Source organism: Pelmatolapia mariae, linkage group LG20 (genome assembly GCF_036321145.2).
Source record: "Pelmatolapia mariae isolate MD_Pm_ZW linkage group LG20, Pm_UMD_F_2, whole genome shotgun sequence".
NCBI classification, from domain to species: Eukaryota; Metazoa; Chordata; class Actinopteri; order Cichliformes; family Cichlidae; genus Pelmatolapia; species Pelmatolapia mariae.
The window spans coordinates 8,469,314-8,496,088 of record NC_086244.1 but is presented as its reverse complement, the minus strand read 5'-3'; the positions used below and the strand labels follow the sequence as shown (position 1 = coordinate 8,496,088).

Genomic DNA, 26,775 nt, shown 5'->3' with positions numbered 1-26,775 from the left:
CATCTGTAGGCTTTATTGTCTTCCTCCCTTCAATGGAACATTGTCCAGGACGGTTCTCACAACTCAGGCCTCTCAGTGTGTGTGTGTGCGCGCATGTGTGTTGTCTTTCTTTAGTCTCCTGCATCCCAAATATCTTCATTGACATTTTTGTGTGTTGCAGTCATCTCGGACCACCCTGAGTTAGTATAAACCTACGCTGCCATCCCAGACTTCACGTATCCTGACCTTTTTTTGGCCTGTCCCTCCTTCCCAGACGGTTGTACAATACTCTTGTGACATCACACATATCCTCTTGCCTCCTATGTAATAATAAACACTCAATCCGAGGCTGTCCATTTCCCCTTTATGATGCACAGGAAGAACTTGTAGGCCAGCTCCTGAAATAGGGGTGGAGTTCTACTGAAAGGGTTAATCTGTGTCACATTTCCCCCTACGTGACTGTTGCCATTTCCCCCTTGGGCTGTGGTGGCCTAATTGTATGACCCCCTTCCCACCCTCAGAGCTGAAGGGGGATGTATGGAGCAGGCGCTACATTGCGCATGGTGGCTAAGCACAGCTGCTTGTTAAAAAGCTAATTACAGCCACTTTGTTCTAATTGTGCAGTGGTGACACTTTTAAACCTGCAGTCCACTTAATCTTCATCGCAGCAAGGTTTCAGCTGAATACAAGAAAATGATGTTGGCATCCATCCAAAGAAGAAGTCAGTTGATTTAGCAGCTGATCAGAGTGTTTCCACCAGTTCAGTCTAGAATTAAACCGACCATTTCCAACCAGGTTTCCAGCTGGTTGAAAAAACAGCACTTTTTTCCATCACCAATGATTATGAGTATTTTGGTCGATATTGGAACCTCAATTGGCACAGTTATTAATTAATTTAAATGAAGCAGTATATGAAGTTAAAAATGCATCTTTCTGCAGAAGCTTTTGTTACACTTTAAATAAGTGCTGAGTGGATTAAGAGTTGCCTGGTACGTAGTTAGGCATGGAGATTCTGCTGTTGCTTCAGTTTGATAAGCAGAATCGATCCCAGACAAAATTATGGATTGTTTTACTTCGTGACAGAAGGATAGCAAGAAGAGTGAAAGAGAAGGTTTACAAGATGGTATTGAGACCTGCTATGATGATATTCAGTTTGGAGATAGTGGCACTACCAAAAGGACAAGAGGCAGACATGTGCAGAGGACGGATAGTGGATATACTGAGCAAAGGAAGTTGGATTTAGAACTGCCAGGAAGGAAGAAAAGAGGAAAAACACAGAAAAGATTCACGGATGTAATGAAGGAGGACATGGCGAGGGTTGGTGTGGCAGGGGAGGATGCTAGACATGCAGATGATCCACTGTGGTGAGCAGCAAAAATCCCTTGTATGTCTTCAATTTTTGTGATATGTGTTCTACATGGGATTTTAAAGTGATGGTGATATTTAACAAGAGACCGAAATTATAGTTTGAATATGAGTGTGAACTTTCATGAAAGGTAGACTGTAGCGTTGCAATTGCCAGATTAAGCTAAAAACTGGAGGCTAAATATTATATGGTTATTACAGCTTCCTTCTGTCCTGTAGTTTAATTCTTATGAATGAATAATTAACTGTTCACATTTATTTTTTTTCCATTTTGGGATCACCGGACCACGGCGTCAGAAGAACAAAAAGATAATGTGGTGTGTTAATTTCTTTGTGACATTTGCTGAAGTGTGTTTGCAGGCTGTTGCATCACATTCTGCTGGTCGTCGGCGCGCAGCGGTGGTTTTGCTCTCACACTTGTGTTTTATCCATTACAGCGCTGAGAGTGAAACCTGCATTGTTGTGCGCTCATGTATTGCGAGCAAAGTGGGAGTGTATTGTTTATGAAATCCCTAGAATAGCTTCACCACTGACCTCCAACAAGTCAAGGTCACGCAGGACTCGCTGGCTCCGTTCCCGTTCATTGTCTCCCTTCTCCAAGAACAGCGCTGTCAGCGGGAAGTTCGAAACATGTCTGCTTCCAAATCGACTGTAAATACCGGACGTTGAAATTGGTGGTTACATTTGTAGATGGACCTCATCTTCTCTTCCTCTCTGAGTCTGTTGTTGTGTTTATATGCTTTAGTGCCTTCAGATAATATCCCTAAAGACTCGGGATATTATTAGGAAGCTAATGGGTTTCTAACCTCAAAGCTCCAGAGGTTTTTAAGAGCCTTAAAGGTGTGATGTGTCATACAGTGTGTAAAGACTAATTTTAGTTTTTATGGTGGTTTATACATTTCTTTTGTATTTTCTTCATGTGGTTTGAAAATGATACAGATGGTGTATCCTTTATTAAGCACCTTACAGTATAATATATATCTTGTTTTTTTTTGTTCTTTTCTTTCAGCTAAATTTAACTAATTCCTGTAGTTATAAACATCTTTGATTTTTTTTAAGTGGATTTGTTTGACGTTGGGTGGGGCAGACACTTTCCACTGCCAACAAATGTTTTGTCTGCAAAATTGTAGAGCAATATGTATGTAAGTATAAATGCTGGCATTACTTTTTGCCAGTTGTTTAGGTTTAATGCACAGCTCCCACAGCAAGTAACTTGCAACTGCAGGAAGTAGTCCTAGTTCACTTCTGAAGTCTCTCTGAGCTGCTCTTCACCTGCTGCAGGTTCTGGTTTGGGCGGCGGTCTAGCTCACAGAACAAGAACCGCTGTCAGCGACGTTAGAGAAGCGCCGTTTGCAGGGCGATAGACTTTCTGAACAGCAACCCAATGACATTGATGAGCACAACAATAGCTACGTGTCCAGCCAGTTTGCGGGGAAACATGAGATAGGAAGAGCTGGAGCTAGCCAGGGGTTATTAGATATTATAAAATATTTTAGTTATATATTAATATTTACTGAGGAGACTAAAACTAACAGTAAAGCTATACTTATTTAAAAATGCCAAACTATAAAAACTCTGGAACTAGTTTGGTAGCCATCAAATTTCAGAATAAAAGCCAGGTGAAAGAAATGCTAAAATGAGTCACAAAATACACCCGTCCAGCCTGCCCAAGTAAAGTCTGCTTGAGAGGAACACTGGGCCTAGTTTGGCTTCACTTTCTTGTACCGTCATCAGCTTTATATGCAAGTCCAAGCCTTGATCAGTGAAATTGATTCTGGAGCCGCTGGTAGGTTCAAGAGCCTCCTTATTGCTCATGTATTTGGAAATAATCGGAGCTTACTTAGCAGTACCAGTGAACACACGTGGTATCTGACTGCTTCCCTTCAGGTTATCCAAATAGATTAGGAGTCTCTCAAAAGATGCTTTTCGTAAAGGCAAAAGCGAGAGATCCACAGTCAGATGTATGATGGAGATGTGATGTTGCTTTTAGACACTCTCTCCTGACTGTCTTCAGTGCTGAAATCAATCCAGCTGTCTGACTGCAGAATGAAAGGAGATATTGTGCAGGAGACGTCTGTTCCAAAGCTGACCTGCAGTTAAAGCTTTGAAATATTAGTGGAAAGGCTGACATGGGAAAGAAAACCATCACGGATCCAACTCCGATGTAACAGGAGAGAGACTTTCAGGGTTATAATTGTGGATTTCGGGGCTGTGCTTTCACACACTCTTGATGCAAGTCCTCAGCTCTGAAATCCAGCTAATAACTCAGGTTTGTGTACCCTAACATTAATCTGTCTGAGAAGAAGCTAAAATTAGATAATCCAGATGTTTTGCCATTTCTCTCTGGCGCAAATCCGCGAGCCAGACGAGTTATAAATGGAAACGTTATTTTCCTTATTAGAAGAATCTCAGAGGATGACTTCAATGAGAGGGAAGCAGCTGTACTTGACATAGTTGCATATTTTGTACATGAAAGAGCCTTTTATCATGTGGTAATTATTCTGACTGCCTTTAACATGTTTTTTTCCTTTAGTCCAAAATGTGTAGATGTCTTTGTTAGGAGTGTGTCGGCACGGTGTCCTTGCCGATGTGTTCAAGCAGACGGTTACGAATTTGAGCGAGCGTGATTTCAGAATGAGCGGGAAAGGCTTCCTCAGCTGTTTTTTCTGCGCAGCTGTGAAGCAAACGGAGGAGATATGCCGTGACGTTCCTGTTTCTTTGGCAGACGAGCCCTGCTCTTGTCTTTGAGTCCCTCTGTGCTGGAGAAGAGGGCCGAGGGCAGCTGCTCAGAGGTCACGGCGGGGTCGGGGTTTGGCAGTCAGTGCTTACTCTTAAGTGTGTATAAGGTGCAGCTCTTTCTGAACAAGTGTTACATTCAAATGTTAAAAAATTGCCTGTTGTATAGTTATACTGGAAGTGTAATTGGTTAACAGCTGGTCCACTGAAATATCTTAACATCTGTTGGCTTGATTGTCATGAAATATTAAACGGACGTTTGTGGTTCCCAGAGGACAACTTGTACTGACTTAGTGATCTCCTGACTTTTCTTCCACTTTTAACAGGAGGTTTGACATGCTCTGCAAGTATCTGATGATTTAATAACAAGTTTGAAATCGTTTGGTCTATTTTCATTATGAAGAGAAAGGCTGCACGATTGTGGCTAATTACTGGAAGAAACGATTCATAATCATGATAATCACAAAATGTTGTAAACAGAACACTGCTTTTATGCTCAAGTCTTTGCGTCAGGATAAAACTGATCCTCCTTCACTTCAATTCAGTGCATCTCTAAGAACAAAAAAACATACTTTAAAAAAAAGCTATGGTGCGCAGATGTTTTGCATACAGTGTAGCTTTTGCCACTTCGGAAAAATAATGCATGAACTGATAACATGGCCTTGATTCAGTATGACCATTTTACTCATCGGATTTATTGGACCTTAATCTTGCTGACATTGGATTAATTATATGGCAGTTTGTAGTGTATTTTCAGTAACTGAATAAGGTAGTTGTTTTGCTTTGGATGTGAATTCTTCTTGAGCCAAACAACGAGTGAAGATTAGATTTGAGAGAACACTTGATTTGCCTTTACTTTATGGTTTAATTGGCAGAGCATGCATTTTAGCTATTGCTCTGTGGTGTTCATTTAATTGCGGGAAGCCAAAAAGAAAAGTTTCTTTTTGGTAATGTACACATCCTTCTTAATAAATGGTTAAAGGACTGGTTCGTGTATATAGTGTTTTTCTACTCTACTTGAGCACTGAAAGCACTTTATATATATATGCTTTTTCAGCCGAAGTGCTTTCTATCTAACATTCACACTGCGATGAACACATTGGGAGCAATTCAGGGTTTAGTATCTTGCCCAAAGCATGCAGACTGGAGCAGCCAGGGATCGAACCAGCAACCTTCCGATTAGTAGATAACCTGCTCTACCTCTTGAGCTACAATAAAAAGGCTTGGGTTTTATTTATACAGTAGTGGAATTGAAATGATAGAATTTAAAGATAAAACTGTATAGTTTCTGTTCTATAAAGTCTCACTTTACTCTGTCTTTGCAGGTAGAGGAGGTGAAGTGATGAAGCAGTAGCTAAGATAGCGAAGTAATTCTTTCATGGTCAAACTAGCATGTATATGTGCAGACCTGTCCACTTAATCAGGCTTTGGGTGGCCAGGTTACATTGGTAGATGGTTATAATTGTATGCAGTGACTGGAGTGTGTAAAGAAAAACTTGAGGGTGTTAAAATAGAGGAGAAACCAGGGAACAAAGGAAAGACAGCTTTCAAAATGACTTGGCTTTAAAAAAATCTAAAGCTTGGCAAGATCAGCAGGAAAAAAAAATCCTAAAACACCAAACTAGTCCTCTAATTTTATTTTATCTCATACTTTGTTATGAGATACATACTGATTTTCATCCTTCATTTTGGCAGGATATAAATGCAACACTTGGCTGCAGTAGTGTTGCTTGATTTGAATGTTTCTGCTGAGGAGTCTCTCTGTTGTCGTGCAGCATTGAGAAGATGGGATTCATCTGCTCAGATTATGTGGGAATGTTATCCCCTGCTCTGTGTTTCCCTGCCTGTTTGCGTTGTCGCTTTGCTGCCTGTGATCAGCTGGCCGATGGACAGCATCAGAGCTCAAGTCTCTCACCAAGGGAAGCTCTGAAAATATGCACGCATTCTTCAAGGTCCAGCAGGACACTAACAAACTAACGGAAGAGAGAGAGCATAAAAAATCAGAATCTGTCATGCACAGCTTGCAAAGTTTGATTGGCTTGTGTGTTGGCGTTTTTGTTCTTGCAGTCTTGTTTTTCCAGTAATTTGGCAGATGAAGCCAGTTTAGTCACTGTCAGAAGTATTAAAGTTGTATGAAACCTTCTAAGGCCTTTTAGAGAAATTTTTTAAGTCTGAAAGTAACCATTATGATACTAAAGAGAGGATGATTTAAATCAGATTTCACCAAAATCTGATTTACCGGAGGAACTAACACACTGAATACAAATAGATATAAACACATAAACACTAATACCTTAGTTTTATGGTTTTACATGATATTTTTCACTTTTTAAAAAAATGTAACATTGTAAAATAGACAGTTTTAATACAGATTTGCAGATAGTCCACATATGTTGGCAGGCTTGCAGATAGAAGTGAATAGATATCATGTAAGTCGGGTAAAGTGGTATTAAGTTGTATGTTTTAAAAGAAAAAGTGTGTATGTGTTCCGAGCTGTGAGACCATTAGACTGTGTGTGGATGTGGCAACATCATCTATCTTTTATATCATCACTGTAGACGAGATCGCTCACCAAGACTTGGAGAATAGATTATGATGGATGGCCGTCTCTAACCACAGCTGGATCAAAAACCAGCAATAAAAGTTGTATTTGCTTTTTTGTGAACTTTTTTAATTACCTGTGGTTTTTCCTGTGGAGTCAGAGGGACCAAATGAAGATGTAATTGCCATTTCAGAATTAAAAAAATATTAAAGAAACAGTGAATATTTATAGTTTCTGACAGTGAGATGGTCTTATATTAAAAAATGCAAATACTAGTATAAATGAGTCCCTGTGGTATTACTGTTGGCATTCAAAAAGTCGTTAATGCTTCTGTTTGAAGCTTCTTTAGTTTCTTTCTACGCTGAATATTTTTCGCAGTGCCTTTCCATCTCTTTCTGAGGAGAAGCTTCAAGCTTCGTGCTGCTTCCCTCAGGATTTATGTGCTGTGGTCTGTGGTGTTCGGAGGAGTATCACACAGCCAACGCAAGCACGAATGAGGGAGAGCTGGCATGGGTCTGGCAGAGACAGAGGAAAAGGAGGAGGAAGTGGTGGTGATGGTGGAGGGAGCAGATGAGCAAAAGTTCAGCCACAGCAGGCAGACTGGTCATCTGAGGTGGAGCGCTTAACTCGTAGCCAGACTCTATCCCACTTGGCTAGAAAAAACATCAGATGTTGGTTTTGGAGAGGTCGTGTGCAGTCCAGATATCCTCCCTATCTCTTCACCTTTCTCTTTTGCTTCTCCTGGCCTTTGTTTCTGGGCCAGACGTCTCTCAGTGGTCTCAGCGGAGATCTGATGGCGGCCTATTAGCAGTGAGCTCAGCTGGGCTCCACATGCATACAGTGTGATAAGTTCCTGACATCTTATCAGAGTTTTGGCTCTGGTGAATTCTTTACAGTGAAGTCATAAGGGAGGAACGGATGATAGATGATCATATGAGAGGCTCTGACACTCACAGAGCAGCTTTAACTCAGTCTACCTTTCTTTGGGCTTCATTGAGCCCCTGCGATCCCAGATAACTAGCATCCTGAAGCTTATCCCGCTGGATCTGTTAGTTCAGGTGTCCCCTGGAGCAAAATACTTATCTTCACCTGCAGAACTTAAAAATGTGATACCTGCAGAGGCTTTTACAGCAGTGAAATAATAGAATAAAACAAAAGTAGTAGCTCACACTAAATTAAAATCTGCTTAATGTCAAATGATTATTCTGGTCTTTTTAACTAAAGAAACACCAACATTTTTAATTCCAACGCCCACTGTTAACTTCTTTTGTGACAGTGAAGAGTAGAAACAAAGTTTTCAAAGAATGAAACTCAATATAATTAATAAGAGAACATGCACTGAATCTGGGGATTCAATATTTGGATCGGATATCAGTTTTGATCTTGAGCCGACTAACATAGTCCGTTTGTTATTATTTTTTTATTGATTAATTGCATTTTAATGGTCCGTGCCTTCCCTGAACTTGACACCAGCGAGTTTCCATACACAGAGGCAAAGATCAGAGACTGGAAATCGTTTGGTGGTCTCTGTATTAACCCACTAAATGAGTGGGTGGGCTTGGAAGGCAGTCTGTCTGCCAGAGTTGGTGAATGGTTGCCACTCAGCTCTTTGGCTATAAACAGATATTTGGTGGTGGGGGTGAACGCTTCCCTTCACTTGCAGAGTATGCCCTGAACGTGCTCCTATCTGGATACATCCACGTTAACCCAGTGACAGCCCACACATCCAGTACATGTAACTAAATCTCTACTTTCAGTGATGCTGTAATTGAAGCATAAATGAGTCATTATCGCTGCAGCAGACACGTCACTTTTGCGAAGCCATTAGCACAGATGTGTGTTCCTGAAGAGGGTTTGGGGGTTTAATGCGGCGACGCAGTCAGCACAGTCTGGTGCAGAAATTTGAGCTGAGCTGTCGGAGAACAGAAAGCCGTTCAGTTTAAGTATGAGTGACACATCTAAGCTTTCAAGTGGAAAATAAAGGCAAGGCTTATGAAACAATAGTCAGGGCTTTGAACATATGTTGGGAAGGGTTTTTACTGCAAACATCTGAACTCCTTCTGCACCGTAAATGCATTAGGATTGGGTTACTGCAGACCGTAGAGAAGCACAAGTCTTGGGAAAAGATGAAATAAATGTGACACCAACTGTATGTATACAAAAATCTCTACGGAGGTCACAGGGCTTTGGTTGGTGAATGCATCATTGGTTGTAGTTGTAGGTCGCTTGCTTACCCCGACTGCCTCATTGGCTGCTTCTATTCCTCCTCAGCTTTATGTGTCACACAGCAATAATAGTCCCAACTCAAATAACATATCACAGGAAGAAATGTAGCATTCTTCCAACATGGTGATTCATGAGAAGGAGAAAATGTTCAGACAAAACTGTGCCTGTGGTCATGTATGTGTACTTGTCAGTTTAGTTCAGTAATTGTAAACAAATGATACGTTTAATCACCACGACATCACTGATTAGTTTGTGGACTTCCATTTTACAACTTTGACTCTTGGTAATATGGCCTAACAAGCGAAAGATCCCTTGGTTTTATTATGGGAGGAGACACATCCCTTTGGGATGGGAAGGGCATCCGATGCAAAACATCTGCTAAATCAAACATATGGAGGTACCTTCTGTGGCGAGCCCTTATGAATACCACCTGGTTTTTGTCATCTTAGTTTGAAGCGACTGTATTGATGCATTGCACAGATTCAGATCTGCTAAATAGAGATAAAATATAAATTAAATACTAGAAACTGACAACAAAAATCCTGGTGTCTGACCATCGTCTAGCCATCCATCATCGCCTCCAACTAATGCATTATTTTTACAAAGTAGTCTTTGAAATCTGAAATAACATCAGATTTTAAAATTTAAAAAGGAAAAGCTATCATTTGCAGAACAGAACATGTTATTATCTCTAGCTTTAGTGTTTTTGGTTTTTAGAAAGGCTGCAGTAGAGGACACTCAGTGCTCCAGCATTGGGAGAAATCCACAGTTTGAGAGTCCTGCCAGTCACCTCTCAGGGGAAGTTATTTTTGAGTTAGAGCTCTGAAAATGGACTGTGTGGATTTATATTTAATGGTCAGCATGGCATAGCCAGGGGTGACTCCGTGATCTTGCTTTTAGCTCACGCAGTGAGTGGTCTGGAAGAGCAAGAGGGGGGGAGGGCAGAGGGCATTAGGAGCCATGCAGCTAAAAATAACCTAAGTTGTAGCTGAAGGGGGTATGCTGAGTACACTCACCCTCCCTCCTCCAATAACCAACCATTCAGCCATGCAGTCCAGCCTCAATTAGGGCACTAAAGCAATCAATATTGTGACAAAATGCAGTTTCTCCAGACAGAAAGTGCTCCATCACCGAGCCTTCAGACAGACGTACAGACACGCCCGTGCCGTCTCCAGTCCCTCGTTTTCACTCCTTCATCCGACCCCACCTTTCCTCCACGCTTCAGTAGGGTTTGAATGATGATGCGGACATGCTGAAGAGTGTGCTGATTGTTGATGATCACTCAAAGATAACAGTGGGTCTATTGCACAGCTGTGTGCTGACACTGCTTCATCACTCAGTGGCTAATTCATCCTCCCAGTGGGCTTGCTGTCTGGAGGTTTAGCCGCAGGTTTTGCCCCAGCTGGAAGACGCTTGTCGGTCTGGTTGAATTTTAGGGGTCATTACATGCACCCAGTGTTTGCAATCTCTTTAGCATCCCACCTGCTTGCTGTCCGCCCAGACCACCAGGTGGCTCTGCCTCAGTGTCTTCCTCCAAAACACAACCCTTTCTGATATGAATGCTCATCAGCATCACACACAGCTTCACACACTGCAGCCAAAACAATACATTTTAACTAACGCTCAAGGTATTCCTTCATCTCCATTCCTTTATGTTACTGCAAACCTGTAAAAATACATTTTCTCTCACATTTATTTGAGGACTTTTTATACTGAATACTTGACAGATTAAGATCCTGCATATTATTCATATTACAAATGCAAATAGGTGTTTCTAAGCCAGCTGAGAGACGTGGTGGTTGGCGGGGCTCATTTCAAATAAGTCCATCCTGCTGGGGACCCACCACTCGTGAAAGGAGCTGTTGGGATGTGGTGATTTGTGGATTAGGTAGTCTAAATGTTTAAATGTCCGGGCTTGTAACAGTAAGTCAGGATTCACACTGATGTTCATTTAATGCTTGATGGCAGGCGTTCATGACATTTTGATGGATGTTTTTGCTGTTGCGATTGTCATAGTAACAGTAAACAATCATCACAGGTAAACTGACTAACTTACTGCCATAAATCTTTACATATCACCCTATTTTTGAAACTTTTGCACTGGCTTCCTGTTGGATGTAGATTTCAGTTTAAAATCTTGGTTCCCACTTTTCTCCAAACCAGGTTCTCAGATCCCTGGATAAGAGCCTTCCTGTGATTCTTGTAACTGAGGGTGATTGGGACTTCCAAATTTTAACTTCCAAACTTCGGAACAGCTTCCCAATCTCCCTTTGCACCCGTGACTCTGTGACAGCCTATAAAAAGCAGCTTAAAACTCACCTGTTCAAACAGTTTATGTTTGTGTTGTTTCGCTCGATGCCCTGTGTGTCTGTTTTGCCTTTGGTGTGGGATTCACACATCCTTACGAATTAAACTTTCCTGTAATTTTCAGTGGACTGAATTGGAACGTCTGGTGGATTGGTTTTGGTCCCCAAACCACACGTTTGACAGCTGAGGTCTAGAATGATTGTGATGTACATGTTACTAATCTGACTGTTTCCTTTCATTTACTTGTAACAAACATGTTATTTCACTGTAATGTTTATACAATGTTTTCAGTGGAATATGATTAGAGAGAAAGGTTGTAGTAAAGAGAATTATCGCTTCAATCTGCAGCTCTTGCATTAGCATTTCAGCTTATTGTTTTCCTGTTTTGGATCACGGTCTCTGCTCTTAAGGTGTCATTTTCTGCTGCAGCAGCTGTTCTTGAGATAAAAAGCTCCAAATAACCTCGGTACACGACTAAGACACAGTTAGAGACCAGCTGAACTGACATCTTAACCTCAGAACCCAAAGGTGGACACAAAAATAACCTGGTTTAAGTGAAGGATGTGACTAAAATCTTCCACCACTGCTGTCTGAACTGAAAACATTTTCCCTGAAAAGATACTTTAAACCACAAAACAGCTAGCCAGCATGGACATCACACTTATTTACCTTCCAGCATTTCAAAAGATCTCCGTTTAGCATCAGGTGGAACTGGTTAAGACGTGCAGTGGCTCTCGAATTAACGAGAAACAGAGGTGTTCTGTGACTTTGGGCCAGTAAAAGGCCCCTCAGCCTCTCCCCTGGATGCCCAGTCAGCACGCCACCAGCCAGAAACCACCAGAGCTGCGGCTTGCTCAGCACAATCTCTGTGTTTATTATGTTTTTACACCGCGGCTTAACTACACGGCTTCATGTCGGATGAATGATTTAGACGGCGTGTTTTAAATGTACTGTGGGTGTTGCTGTTGGGTCTTAATCAGCCATTAAGGACCGCCGTGTTTACGTGAGTTGATCGGTGGCGTCTGTGTGAACCACATCTGGATGTACTGCTGTTTAATGGGCTCCCGATGAGGTTTTAATGGAGGTGGTCTCTTGTCGCTCCGGCCCTGTCATGAGTCGTGTAAGGGACTATTTGGCTTCCCCGCTCCTCTTGGTGTGAATGAGGGTCAGCTCACAAGCACATCAGGGACTTCTGCGGCCCACTTAAGAGACGGTTACCGTGGCTACAGGCCCGAGGCTCCATCTGCATATATTATAGGAGGCGTGTGCATTGAGAAAAAAAGGGGAGTGGGGGGGATACAGCCTGGAGGGAGCAGCTGTCCTGCGAGCCGGTGTCTGCACATCTGGGACGGCTAGCTGGGGTGTCACCACGTTGTACCCGAAACTCGTCCATCACTGCAAGACACACATTGTTCACATTATGGTGTTGTTAGACCAGCATAACTGAGGTTTAATGTTTGTGGCATCTTTTGTGTTTGTGTGCACGATGTTTTGAGAGGATTTTTCCACTTTGCCCAACAGACTGGAACTGAAACACTTGGTTAGTTTCAGTCATTTGTTATCATGCCAAACATTCTGAGGTTTTCATTTTCCATGATCAGGGTTTTTGCCAGCGTTTTGAAAGCCTGGCCTAAGTTGACCCCCCGTCAGGCAGGGCTAAACATCACAGATTTTTATTTATTAGACAAAACCTAAAAACATTGCATTGACTAACCTGTGATTTCCAAAAGTGTGGGGACTATCATGGTATCATGGTACTGCAGGTGAGCCAGCAGAAGGTATTTTCAGCTTTTAATTTTCAGTTTTGACATTTAGTTTTAAACTGTAGACACAGAACTAGTGACAGCAGTAGGATATAAATAAATGGCACGTTGTTTTTAATTTTCTGACCCATTTTTGATCCTGAATTCGCCTTGTATGTCGTGAAGAGAAGAAGAAAACTTAAATTGAGCAGAAGTAAATCTTCTTTGGTTTATATCATCGAACTGTTCAGATGTCCCATTCAATGTTCCCTCTAAGCTGCGCACGTGCGCAATTGCGCACTGCTGGCACGGTCTCTGCGCACAGAAAATCTGCGTTGCGCACAAAAAAAAATCTAACCTGAATTGAAATTAAAATTAATACTTTAACAATTCTGTTTTGCAGTGTTAGTCAGTAAGTGACTGGCTGCTCCTGTATGGGATTAGAACGATGCCACCTTATCCCATAGTCCAGCCAATTACGCAATTCACATTCGTATATATGCAGCTAATCAACGTCGTTGACAGGCTATGACGGCGTCCTTATGTGCCGACACCGGTGTTTTAACTGGCAAAGCGGCGTGGCTGCTGTGGAGTGAAGCCACATTAATGACAACGTGTACAACCATTGGAGATGTGAGCAGGACAGATGGAACAATTGACGGAAAAAGTGTGGACTTTATACCAGTTTTTAAATTGTGTTGATAGGCCACGTAAAACCAGAGCTATGATAAAAATATCTGCAATGTTTGGTTTTCTTCCTGAATACTATCGTTGTTTATATTTACTGCGGGAAGAAACGGTAAAAACGGCGTTTTACAAGGAAAACACTTGAAAGCACTCTCCGCCTGTGAGCAAAAACACCCCCCCTCTCTCTTTGCTATTCGTCCAAAAAAAGTACCATGTCGACCAATCAAAAAATAATATGGCAGCGTGGCATCTAGTTGTTAAGAAACGGGGGGAAGTTTTAGGAGCAACGGCGGTGTTTTGGGATGTGAGAGATTTGAGACGTTTAGCGCAAATCTTATGTAGTTAGTGTGTAGTGTAGTCAATAGTTTTGTTGTGTGTGTCAGAGCAATGAGGTGACTGCTGAATGTTACAGGTGTTACAGGAGTGATACATCTCCTGTTGTCAGGCCTGCAGGTATCAGGCTGTTGTTCTCCTTTATGTGGACAGAAATTATTTTTGGAGTGGCACAAATAATTTGTGTGGCATCAAATTTGATGCAGAACAGCTGATTGTTCTGTAAATAGTTTGAAATGTTTATTTAAAAATGCTTTGGCTGCATTTAACAAAATAGCTGCAAAAAACTTTGTTGTTTGCCAAACTGAGTTACTTTTGTGAGGAGTAACTATATAATTAATTGCCCAACATTGATCATTATATACTGTATTTTGCAGACAGAGAGTTACAGGACTCTCTCCCAGACCACAGACTCATACTCATAATACAAGTCAGAGCTTTATAAAAAAAGAAAAAAAAAAAGAAAGTTGTGTTTTCGAAATTGGAGTTCAAGTTATTTTTACTTCCAGTAGTGTTAACATACTACACAGGCCAATGGCTAGATTTTTTTTTACATTTTCATTGTAAGTGGGCTAAAGCAGTTTAAAAGTAGTCTAACATAAATGTAAATGCTGTAATTTGATTATTTTAATAAACCATGTAACTTGGATGGATTTGATGCTGGCGTGACCACAGTGCACACGTCTGATGTCGCTCACAGTGGTCCAAGGTATCGCTCAGGGAGTTTGTGTGTTCGCTCAGACACATGAAAAATTAGAGGGAACATTGGTCCCATTGTAAATTTTGTGATAGGCATTTTTCCCAGTATTTTTCTGTATTTTATCCAATAATCAGTTAATGTGTGGATTTAAATAATGAGCTGCAGATAAAGCCATAATGCAGAATAAACTGGTTTGAAGGGTTGGCCTAAGCCCAGTGGTCGACCTTGATAACCACTGTGGTCGCATTGTAACCACAGCCTCTACTCTCACCATGTGAGGGATCATCTGAATAGCTACCCACCCATCCTCCATCCATCTTGAATCTTGGACAAAATGAAACATACAATCTTTTCAGCGAGCTCTGGTCTTCTCCTGATTAGGAGTCCTTTAGACTCGAAGAAACAGCGACCCTTATATTCACAGTGTTGAAGTACGCCGATTTCACGGATTCTTTTTGATGGTAGCGATCAGGCGGAAACTTTTACTTCCAAAATCAGACGTCTTTATTTGCACTTAAAATAAATAAAATACAGATGCATCCGGAGACCTAGCTAACTAGCCTACCTCCGCTACATCTAGCGAGGTCTGGCTCACAACCGGAAGTCAACACAGTCTTATGGGTTCGGTGTCCCGCCCATTGTACCCCCCCTTCAACTGTCCTGCCTGCGGTCTTCCCCACTTCAGCACTCTAAACAAAATCACCCAAGTTTAAGCATAGCTTTCTAATCCTCTCTACCTACAATGAAAATATGAAATCATGAGTACATAATCACATTTCCCACAAGCAGCCTTTCTCACAACAGCCTCATTGTTTTGGTTACTCCAAAATAATGAGATTGGTTACTTCTGAGAGCACATGACCATAGTTGGGGGTTACAACATGATGGATCGGTAAATCAAAAGCTTCTTCTTCAGGTTCATCTGTTCCTTTACCGCAGCAGTCTGGTACATGGCCCAAAATACAGTACACCTCACGATCCACCTCACCAAACACCCTGAGAAGTTAACTACTTTTTTTAGGGCAGCTGCTAGAACAGCTGTTATCTATTTTAAACCATATCTCGTTTCTTAATAACTCACAAGTAGTCGATTATTATAAAAAAAACACCAAAAGCATCTAAACTCTTCTGTGGACATTTGCAAATAAAACATGACATTAAAATCAGTCCCAAGAACTGCTGGAGCCATGAATACATGAGGAGAACTAGCCTTTTGAAAAGCGAGAGCCTGCTAAGCGCTGCACTATCACATTTTTTAAAAAGAGCAGCTTCTAAAATGACATCAGCAATGAAAACAGTTTCGCTCACTGGCAGATAATCCCTGGGCGTGGTTGGGCTCAGAGCCGTTCAGCAGGAGATCAGTTGAGGTTACAACAGCACGTGTCCACATGTGGAATAATATGGTATTGATTATTTAGGTAATGCATGTTTCCATTCTGCACGAATTAGAGCTTTTGACAGACATTTCCTCTCTGGAGCATTTCTCCCCCCCAATCCTCTCGGTTCCATATTAAGGGAAATGTGGGCGTAGAAGCTGTGGGGGTTGGAGAACATGTGCCATCCTCCGTCCCATGAGCTCGTCCAAGCGGACTAATCCACCAGTGGCCGGAGAGGAAGAAATGAGTCGGAGATGTGTATTCTGCCAGCCACGACTGCAATCTGATGGAGCTGCTGTGTGATTCGTAATACAACATTGATATAAAATTTTGAAAAAGGAGTCCTATGTGTGAAAAAAGTGTGAATGGTCAGACATCTTTCTTCTTTTCCCTCGCTCTGACACCTCCTGCCCTCCATCTCGACCTTGCTATACAAAAATTTGTCATGCAAACAACACCTGTTGTTTACTCCTCTCCCTCTAAGTCTGTAGATATTCACATCAACTATGAACACATTAGATTTCTGACGGGCGGCTTAAGATGGCAGACATGCTTGCGCTTGGGTAGACTGATGCTAATGGTAGTTTGACTTGTATGCTTACCTTGTGCGTTTTACTTCGACTGGATAAATCACTCACTTTTTTCATTTTGGCTCAACGTGCATTAAAGCAACAAACGATTTTGAGCCTTTAGGGGCGGGCAGTAATGCACATTTGCTTGTAAAGGTGGTTAAATTGAGCAACCAGGCATCCAACAAGTCCTTATCATTAAACAGTGAGGGAAAACTTCAACACACAGCACTTCCAAATTGCACACTAGCACTGGATGAGCCAGTTCTCCCTGCTTTGAAATCACAAACAGGACAAATCAGCTGTGCTCAGCCATCTGCAAACACAGAATTTGGGTATAATTAGTTCTGCTGGTATTTGGCGGCAAAGCCAAGTTTTTACAGTGTGTGCTCTGGGCCTCATAGATAACTGTACAGCTGCTCAGATATTTGTGTTGCCTGGAACAAGAGATCCAGTCTGACCGACTGACCAACATTTCCATCCCTGAGGTTCACGCTAAAAATTGGAAGATGTGACTACATGAAGAAGCTGGCTGTAGATCATATTTAAACCATCAGCAACAGGAAGCACATACCGTAACAGATCAGCGGCACATAAGGGCGGTGAACGTAGACGTGCTCGCAGCGCACATACTCTGACATGACCTCAGCATGTGAAGGAGCCTCAGAGTGGTGTTCATAAGGCCTGTGTCATGCTGCCTCTGGGTGTAAATCACACGTCTCTCAAGGGTGGAGAGGGGAGCTCCAGATGCGGCTGGGTGCGGTTTCAGTGTTGACAGTGAGTAGGTGGACTGGGGGTTGTGTGATGAGCCAGACAGCTATGTTCCCCTCGCTGTGGAGAGACCATGTCTATCACTTTGTTTTGACAGAGCTGAACTGCTCCCAGGATGGCGTCTCGCTCATTAAAAACACACCCGGAGTCTCGCCTGGCTCCGCAAAACTCTGTTTCATTTCTGGGAATGTGGGGAATAATAAGAATATTGCAGATCAACTGTTTTTCAATGAGTTAACATAATTCAATTTATTACACATTACCACACGTGTAATAATGGATTTTTCCTGGGTTTTTTTTTTTCAGGGCGAATATCGATGAGGTGGAAACAGAGGTGGTGGAGATCGAGGCAAAACTAGATAAGGTAAGACGGTTCTTCTAGTTAACATAGTTAACTAGTTAACATACAAAGATGATGCTGTAAGATGTTGTGAAAGGGAAAAAAAGTAGTGCAAATTGTCTTAATATTTATGTCTGTGGGCTTTCTTTTTACTTCTATTGGTGTCTTTCCTTTGCTTCTTTCCATAAAGAAGTTATTGCGAATGAAAGACTGAAAACAATATTGGATAAACAAAGTAAGCGTTCTATAATGTTTTCAGTTTTCCCAGTCCACGCTGTCAGTACTTGCTCTGTTTTTCTTGCTCTATAAGCAGTAAACAGAAACCAGGCCAAGTTTCAATAGCTTTTTAAAAAACGTGTTCAGAATAAATGAAACAGAAACTCAGCCCCGAGCACACCTGAAGGCAAAAGACCTGCCGCCTTAAAGAAGCCAGTCCGGTTTTATGAAGCTTAGGGGCACCAACGTTTTTTGGTGCATGTGTCTTTTTTTAGAAAAGCAAACATAATGAGGTCATGGCGTTAAGTGACACGTGTGGCAAGCTGTAAGATTGCTGATACTAGTGCTGGGCGATATGACGATATATATCGTGTGGACGATAGAAAAGTTTCTATCGTGCCATTTGTCTTCTATCGTTTCTATCGTTTCTAACCCTAATTTTATAAATTATTACATAAAATATATCATTAACCCTTTACAACCAGTCGGAGCAGGCACACTCCGTTTTGCCTAACTATTTTTAAATCCCTGTAGAACTGGAACCACGTAAGGTAGCGCAATAATTGTTTTTGCATATGAAACCGTAGGAGTTGTACTTACATCTTATTCCATTAGCTTGCCCTAGGTCACGGTTTCCTTCCACATATAGCTTTGCAAAAATTGCATAAAAAGCGCTTCCAGCAACAAAAACATAATATTCCAGACTTGCAGCAACAAAAACATAATATTCCAGAAACACGCTTTGCCGATCCGATCAGCTGTTCATAGCACTTCCTACGTTGGAATATAAGTCAGCGTGAACTATCGCATGTCCGCCATTACCTGTCCGAAACCGGAAGTGACGTCATTTCGCGGAAAATTTAGTTTTTTAGCTTCAAAGTCTATGTTGGTGTTTTTAAAAATCATGTTTGACTTTATGCTTTTCTGTATCCTTTCTGGGATGCTTAGAAGTCAAATTACACTGTTGGAAATAGTTTATTTTGATGCACATACTGTGTTTTTGCAAATTTGCATTATAATATTTATTTTCATTTTTCCTGTAGTATATTAAAATTAGTGTATCTCAAACATAAAACTATGAAGACACAAAATAAATTTCTTGTGGTTGGAAACTGTTTTGTGCAACTTTTTTGTATTTACAGTTTTGAGGGATAAGCCTCTTAAATTTCTCTAACTAGAAATATATCTAAAAAACAAAACAAAAACGATTTTCAATTTTTTTGTAGTTTATTGCACTTTTTTTTTGCAATTTATGTAGTTTCTACGGACTCAATGCATACATAATATTAAAATTTGGGCTATAACGGTTGTATTGATGTATAGCAACTTGAAATGCTCCCACAAATGGCACTACAGCATGTAAAATGTAAACATAAGCTCTGGCGTACTTGGTTCTATGGTAGGTCTTAAAGGGTTAAATAGCCTGTGGCAAATATATTAGTGTTGTCTTCTCACTATACATACTCTGAACTTTATGCAAGAGAAAATAAAGTATAAAAAAATGATATTTTTCGCAAAGAAACTCTGTCTTGTGGTTTTGCGACATGGTGCTGCTTTACGTGCACCCGGATTTGCGACATGCTTTACGGTAACTCAAAAGAAAGACTGCACCCTCTCCACTCGCTGTTTACAGACTGCATACTTTCCAGATGACCACAGGTCAGGTGGTATATCGTGATATATATCGTTATCGTGATATAAAAGAATTCATATCGTGATAAATATTTTTTCCATATCGCCCAGCACTAGCTGATACTAAACGTTCACTAGCAACATGTTTTTCAGCTAAATCGTCCAGTCTTACAGTATGATATGAAGCTTTTTTATGGTAATGTATGTTCCCTCATAGCCTTTACCTGAGCTTTGGTAAAGATTGTGATTTTTTTTCCTTAAAATTCAATCAAAAAGGTGATCTGAACCTCTTAAATTAGAAATCTGTATTGCAGATTTTTCTGAAAGACTTTGTAAAGACATTTTCTTTTCTATATATATATATATATATATAGATATGGTAATAAACATAAAAAGGTTGTGCTGAGCTCCTGTAATCAGACCCCTAAATGATGCCAGTCATATATTTAGGAGGATTAAAAAAACAAGTTATTTTCTGTTTTTCTCTTTTTTCTTACAAGGAGAATTTTTATATTAAAAAGTCAATATTTTGTTAATATTTATGTTAAAATCTAAACTATCAGAACCGCCTGTTTGGATAGTTTAAAAGTGAAGCAAAGCAATCTTTTACACTGCTGCCATCCACAGACTTACACAGCCGTGCATGCACCCCTCTCCTTCTTACTGCAGCAGGGCTGAATTTGTATTTTTATAAATTTTTGGTTTCATTTATCACTTATTATTTATTATATAAATTTAAATAAAACTGGTATTTTAACTGTTCCCACACCTTGTAGTTCAGTACATGTTTGACTTTTCAGGGTAACCAGTCATCGACAGCCATCAAATTGAGAGTCACAGATTTGGTGTAAAGCTTTTGTTTCTAAATTGTTTGCAGATTATGATTAATAATGACAAATTTAAATCTACTTTTTAGTCATGCTGTTATTATGGAACAATCCAGCAGGTTGTAATCTAAAAATATTAGCTTGAAACAAGTGAGCTACTGGCCTGTTATGTTGGACACTGCCGATACAAAATATCAGTTACACTTGTGCCAATAGAAATTTAAATTTTAGAGCACCAACCACGACTTGACTGGCATGTCTTCAGCTATCTGGGTGTGAATGTGTGTGTGAATGGGTGAATGACTGAATGTAGTGTAAAGCGCTTTGGGGTCCTTAGGGACTGAGTAAAGCGCTATGCAAATGCAGGCCATTTACCATTTACCATTTATCTGCTTTCTCTATTAAAAATACCAGATAAAAAAATCTGCTAAATGAGATCATCTCAACTATATTTTTAGCATAAATATCTCAGTTTGCACATTTGCAGAAGTATAAAATCATCCTTTTTCCCCTTTAAAAAACCAAACTCTGTTGTAAATTAGAAACATTTGGAGAAGCCCACCTAATGTGCCAAAGAAGCCTATCCCGTGTTTTATATTTTTAATTATTAATGAGGGAATCCTTGCAAACATATGGGACCCAGTGAAATTCACAGGGTGTTTCTCACACTGACTGCAGCCCTGAATGGTAGAAATACTGCAGAACTAATGGCTGAAAAAGAGGAATTTTGGTCTCTTTCCACATTTTGTCACACTATATTGAGTTGCGGCAGACCTTAGCCACGGCCTGCCTATTACACACAGGATTATATCACTGTGCAGTGCCTAATCCCTTAGTGCTAACATTGCTAGCATAATGGACGGGGTATTGTTGCTCGGCCCAGTTGAAGAGTTCAGCTCAGGTTTGCTGAAACGTGACGTGGCAGCAGTGCAAGATGGGGAGTATAGAAAACATCAGACTGCATGGTTTTCAGAGCGTGCAGTTGCCCTGTAATGAGGCAGCCAGATGTTCCAGCTGTAATGCTCCTGTCACAGGTCCATCTGGTGCTGTTCTCAACCTAACCCTAAGCCTGACTCTGACTTGCATGTGTCAGAAAGAGCCAGCGCTAATCAGGCTGTTCTTTTACTGCCATCATTGTTGGGAACCTCCATTGTTAGTTCATATACCAGTCCACAGGCATTCCTGTCATTTTTAATATTCATCTACCAGGGTCTTCACAAAGATGCATTTAACCATCAACATACTCTAAAGAGGGGGTGTTTAACAGCTTACATGTGTGTTTTTTGCACTGAAATTTGATCATCAGTTGTATAAAACTGCATAGTAAAATGGGTAAATAATAAATTGAATAAAAAGCTAACTTCAGATCTAGATTTCTTACGTGAATCTAAATATTTACATAAATATTAGCTGATAAGATTCGGGTGATATAGGTAGAAAAAGGTTTGTTTAACATTTAAACATATTTTCTGCATATTCCAGCATATAAAATTAAATATTTTTTTGTACTTACACTCACAGATGCTAATGTTTTTGTCACTTTTTACGGAATCAAACTCAAAGTAATGTCAGTACTTCCAAGCATTAAACGCTGCATGGTCGTACTGTCTCCCACGCTCCATCCATGTTGATCTGCACACGTCTGTTGCTGCCACGGACGTCACGCGCTCGTACGTCATTGTCATGAGACACTCTCACAAACAAAATCGTGGTTTAGTAACACAGTAACGCAGCGTGCTAACAGGAAAGTAACAGTAATCTGATTACTTTTTTGCAATAGTAATCCCTTACTTGTTACTTGAAAAAACCATAGACTGGTACCGGTCCGTGAGTCCTTTGGTATCTAAAGTTGAGGCTTGGGTGTGAAATTTGTGGTTTTCAGGGTTTTTAATCGTTAACTCGGTTTCCCTGGCTCTTTTCCCGTGTTGTCGTTGTGTGTCTTATTTTGAAAGAAATATTTACGTGTTACCATAGCGACCAGAGAGTATTAAGGGGCAGAGAGGAGGATGTTACTCTCAATGTTTTTGGCGCATTTCAGGAGGATGCTGCTAATAAAGTTACACAATTACAGTTAATTTGCATTTATTATTATATTTACAAAATACCACAGTTTTTGTCTTGGTCATATCATTTTATTTTGTTGTATTTATCCGTGACACCTGAAAGGCCGGTCCGTGAAAATATTGTCTGACATTAAACTGGTCCGTGGCGCAAAAAAGGTTGGGGACCGCTGCACAAGAGGACAGAAAAGTGTGTAATTCCTTACTGATTGAGAAGTGAGTACTGGACATTGTTGGCAGTCACTGGGTCAGATTAGTTGCAAAGAAGTATACGGTGCGATTGCTGAGGTCACCTATAGTTTACATTGGAGACCTGCCTTGAAACCCTACAACTCTGCAACCAACTTGTTTTGAAAGGTTGGATTGCAGGAGTAAGGCACAGCTTTTACTTTGATGGTGACCAATATCTGTTTGTGGTTTGTGTTATAGTTTTTACTCCTGTTCTGTGAGTTGATGGCAAATTACAGGTGACTGCAGCAAATCAATCTCAAGGAGATTTTTGATGTGGCACTGTCTTTGTAAACAGTTACACCTAGCCAGCAACCACTCACTAGCTTATTGGAGAATACACAATGACTGGTTTCTAGGTCTGTGTGGGACTCATAGACCGCATGAAAGATGGACTCAGCTACCGCCTCCCATTGGTTTGTGATGAGGTGTTGACCTGTTTCTGCTGCACTATCTAGTTGTTTTAAAACCAGATATTCAGAATAAGGGGTGGAGCTGACTGTGAAACTGAACCAAATCCTCCTTTCTGACTCCATCATAATCAGAATTTACAAAATAGACTTCAGTATGATTTGAAAGTAGTGATTATGCACCTAGATTCATCAGGAAAGCATTTAAAGAGGGCACAGAGTAAGAGAGCTGATGGCTCTGAAGTTATCCCCTTCTGGCCATTAAAGACTTTTGGGAGATACAAGTTTAAGGGACTTTGAGCCCCCCCTTCTTTTTTTTAAGACCAGGAAGCAATTTTAGTCTTTTGTTCAGTCTATCTCTACACAAATCTCTTTGCAAATCTATGGGGAGCGCTGCAGACTGGCTGTCTGGTGAGTTTTAGCAAGCTTTTTGTTAGTATTATTAATAGCAAGATAGGTAAAGCCTTGTTTTCAGTCATAATGCTAGGCTAATGGTGAGTTTGCTTATAAACTGAAGAAAAGGCCACATCAGATTCATGTCTGGTTAGCAGCTGGGAGGAAATGAGTCTTGCTGGAGAAGACGGGTGCTGAAAAGCAGAAAACCTGGCATTAGAACACAGAGTGAAAAATAAGAAGAGATTAATTTTCCTCTCATGAAACCAGAAGCTAAACAAAGCAGCCGTTATGGCAGACAGAGAAAATTTGCTGACAGAGAAAATGTTCTTGGAAATGCACAAAAACATTCATGCTGAGTTGCCAGTGTCTGCTGTCCATTATCCAGTCCTGGATAACATCGGCTCTTTTACATGTGTGCACGGTGGCAAGCTGATGTCAGGGGCTGACATACGGAGCCCACCTGCACACATTACCATATGTGAACACAGGTGATGAAAAGACAGCACACATGCAGCTGGATGACTCCATCCCCGTCTGGGGCTCAGGTGCGATGACGAGCTGAAAACTCAGAGAGACAAAAGCTTGAGTGTTGTGACTCGAGCATGTGATGTTGAGCTATAAAAACCGCTGGCCTTAAGCGTGGATCGTACCTCAGTGATGGGTCACACGGAGCCTCATGTTAAGCAGACTTCTATTTACCACATAGGTGTTGACACATGGAAGAAAGTGTAATCTCTATTTACATTCGAGAGACATGCATGGACATGCAGTTTAATTTTAACACCCTCAATCCAGTCTTTGGACTGTGGGAGGATCACCTGGAGGAAACACACACAGTCAAACTCAATAGATGGCCCCAGCTGACCTGCAGGTTGGGCCAGGAACGTTTCTGTATTGCGACAGCGTTAACCACTCAAACACGATGCCGCTGCCATGATTTTATGATAACATTGTAATTTCGATATGCTTTTTAGATGCCAACTAGCTTTCTACTAACCCTGCTCAAACTCATCAACACTCTTCTTCATGGATACCTGGAGGCTGGTCTTCATTGCAACACCTGGGAGGAAAGACACACTGATGACTTTTTAAAGTTGAAAGAATGTTGACTTTTTGTAGAATTTCAGTTAGACCAAATAACAGAAGCTCACTGTGACTTTATGCAAAACTGTCATTCGATGTTGTGTAATTGGGAAACACCATATGAAAATCAGGCCGAGATTTCAATCCAGAATTTTCTTTTTTTTTTATTCAACTAAAATTTCAAAACTTAAATTAACATAACCAAAAGCAAATTCATATAAAATAAACAAACAGTATCCCTTCTTTGAATTATTATAGGTTAGCAATAAAGCAAATAGAAAAAAAGACACTTGTAACTTATTTGTAAATGATAAAACCTGAGATTAAATGCTCCGCTAGGTTTACAAGAAACTGAAAGATGGACAAGAAAAGGCTAATTTTGCTTCCTGGCTGGCCAGGTCGCATCCCCATTCATGTGCAACTGCATGAGCAGGGATTTTCTCATCACATCTGAGGTTTGCTAGACGAGCATTTAAGGGAAAATAGCATGTTTTTATTTGCAGTTTATCCATCATAAGTTGTTTAATAAACTTTACTTTTTTAGATCTGGGTTGAGTGATACTGCAGAGAGTCAAGTTACAATAACAGATATTGGAACTATTATAGGATATTTATAGGAAAACAGCCCTCTCCTGTGATCTCTGTAAATCTCTGTTTATAGGCCTATTTGCTAATTTCAGTCAATATTTGAGAGGAGAATTATCCAAGATATAGTCTTTGGCTAACAAGTTGTGATTGACAAGTTGCCGTCACACCATCGCTTTTAAAGCCCTTAGATGGTGCAAGTGAACATGCGGATGTGGTTGCAACACCTGTGACTGAAGTTAGTTATACCTCAGACTCTAGTATCCAGATGGATAGTATCAAAAATTCAACCTTGATTTTTGTACCAGGCTGTAAACATTTTTTTATTTATTTATTTTATTTTTGACCATTCAAGACTTGCTCAGTAGCGGTTAAAATGACCTCTCCTTCTTAAATGAATCCATTTTTTTTACAAGGCCTTGGCCTTATACAGATTCTTTTTTTCTGATATACAAGGCCTGCCCATTGTCCTTCTCCTTAAGCTGAACTACAGCCCTGCTAATACGATGCGTGTGTTGAAAGCTTCAACATCTTTCATTTAACCCCTCGTCTGTCTTCTGTCCACAGCTGGTGAAGCTATGCAGTGGAATGATCGAAGCAGGAAAGGCCTATGTCAGCGCCAACAAGCTCTTTGTCAACGGCATCCGGGATCTGTCTCAGCAGTGCAAGAAGGATGTAATGATCTCGGTGAGATTCTGAAACAAAGCCTCGGTTTTATCCATCACAGACTTTAATCTGGTATTATTGGTTTCATTTGTCTTTTAGTGGATACGGTTGTGGAAGGTTTTAGCCTCAAAAATCAGCCTAAAAAAAATCAGCTTTTTTTAGCCTCAAAAATCAGCTAATGTCCGAGGAGAAGCCTCGGACATTAGCTTTGAAGCTTTGTTTTTGTGTGAACAAACCTGATTACTAACAGATTAGTCAGCAAGGATCAAATCAGGCCTGGAAACTTACTTCTTGGCTCAACTCACGGCTCCGGCGTCTTGGACTGTTTTCATTGCTGCTGACATTAAGTACTATTAAAAGCCTTTTTGGCTTCAACTGTATGACTAATTGTGAGTTTCTTATTAAAGCCTTGTTCATATTTGTAGTTTCCATTGTAAACGAATAAAAATAAATGGCATGAATCAGTCCTGCAATTACAGCTCTTTTTCCCGTACACGGTACAGCTCAGTGACATTAACCAGCTTTGACTTACTTTTAGCTTTGTGGATCTTTTCTTTTTCTTCCATGTAGAATTCATATAAATTATGGTTTTAGTTTCTGACAGATTTTATTTGCTTCTTTTATTCACAAAAATGAAACTATTGTGGCGTGAGACTATTATGAGAATTTTTCTGGATGTATTGTGCAGTTAAAGACTGGTTTTTGTTATTTTCTGTGCAGGAGTGCTTGGAAAAATGCGGGGAGAGCCTCCAAGAGATCATAAACTACCACATGGTAAGCCAGCCATGCACTCTATATACATTATACTGAGACAGGGTGGTATCATTCTAATTTTAACTGGCATTTAAGGCTGCATTAGGCCTTTTATTCCCTTTATTATAACACTGATGGTCACTGAAACCATCTGTGGCTGCATTAATGTCAGTATATACAGCTCACACTGAAAGGCAGACACTGACAGTGTCTCCTTAGGTTGTTTTTATATGGAAATACTCACCA

At 40.6% G+C, this 26,775-nt stretch overlaps 1 protein-coding gene across 3 annotated transcripts in view; it reads left to right on the top strand.

The window, feature by feature from the left end:
- Positions 1–26,775, top strand: part of acap3a (ArfGAP with coiled-coil, ankyrin repeat and PH domains 3a) — a 77,306-nt gene that overhangs the window by 13,307 nt on the left and 37,224 nt on the right. For all 3 annotated transcript variants that reach the window (XM_063463117.1, XM_063463119.1, XM_063463118.1), the window contains exons 2-4: positions 17,640–17,697; positions 25,678–25,797; positions 26,497–26,550. In XM_063463117.1, the coding sequence (XP_063319187.1) occupies positions 17,640–17,697; positions 25,678–25,797; positions 26,497–26,550 (232 nt within the window). The remainder of the gene's footprint in view (positions 1–17,639; positions 17,698–25,677; positions 25,798–26,496; positions 26,551–26,775) is intronic.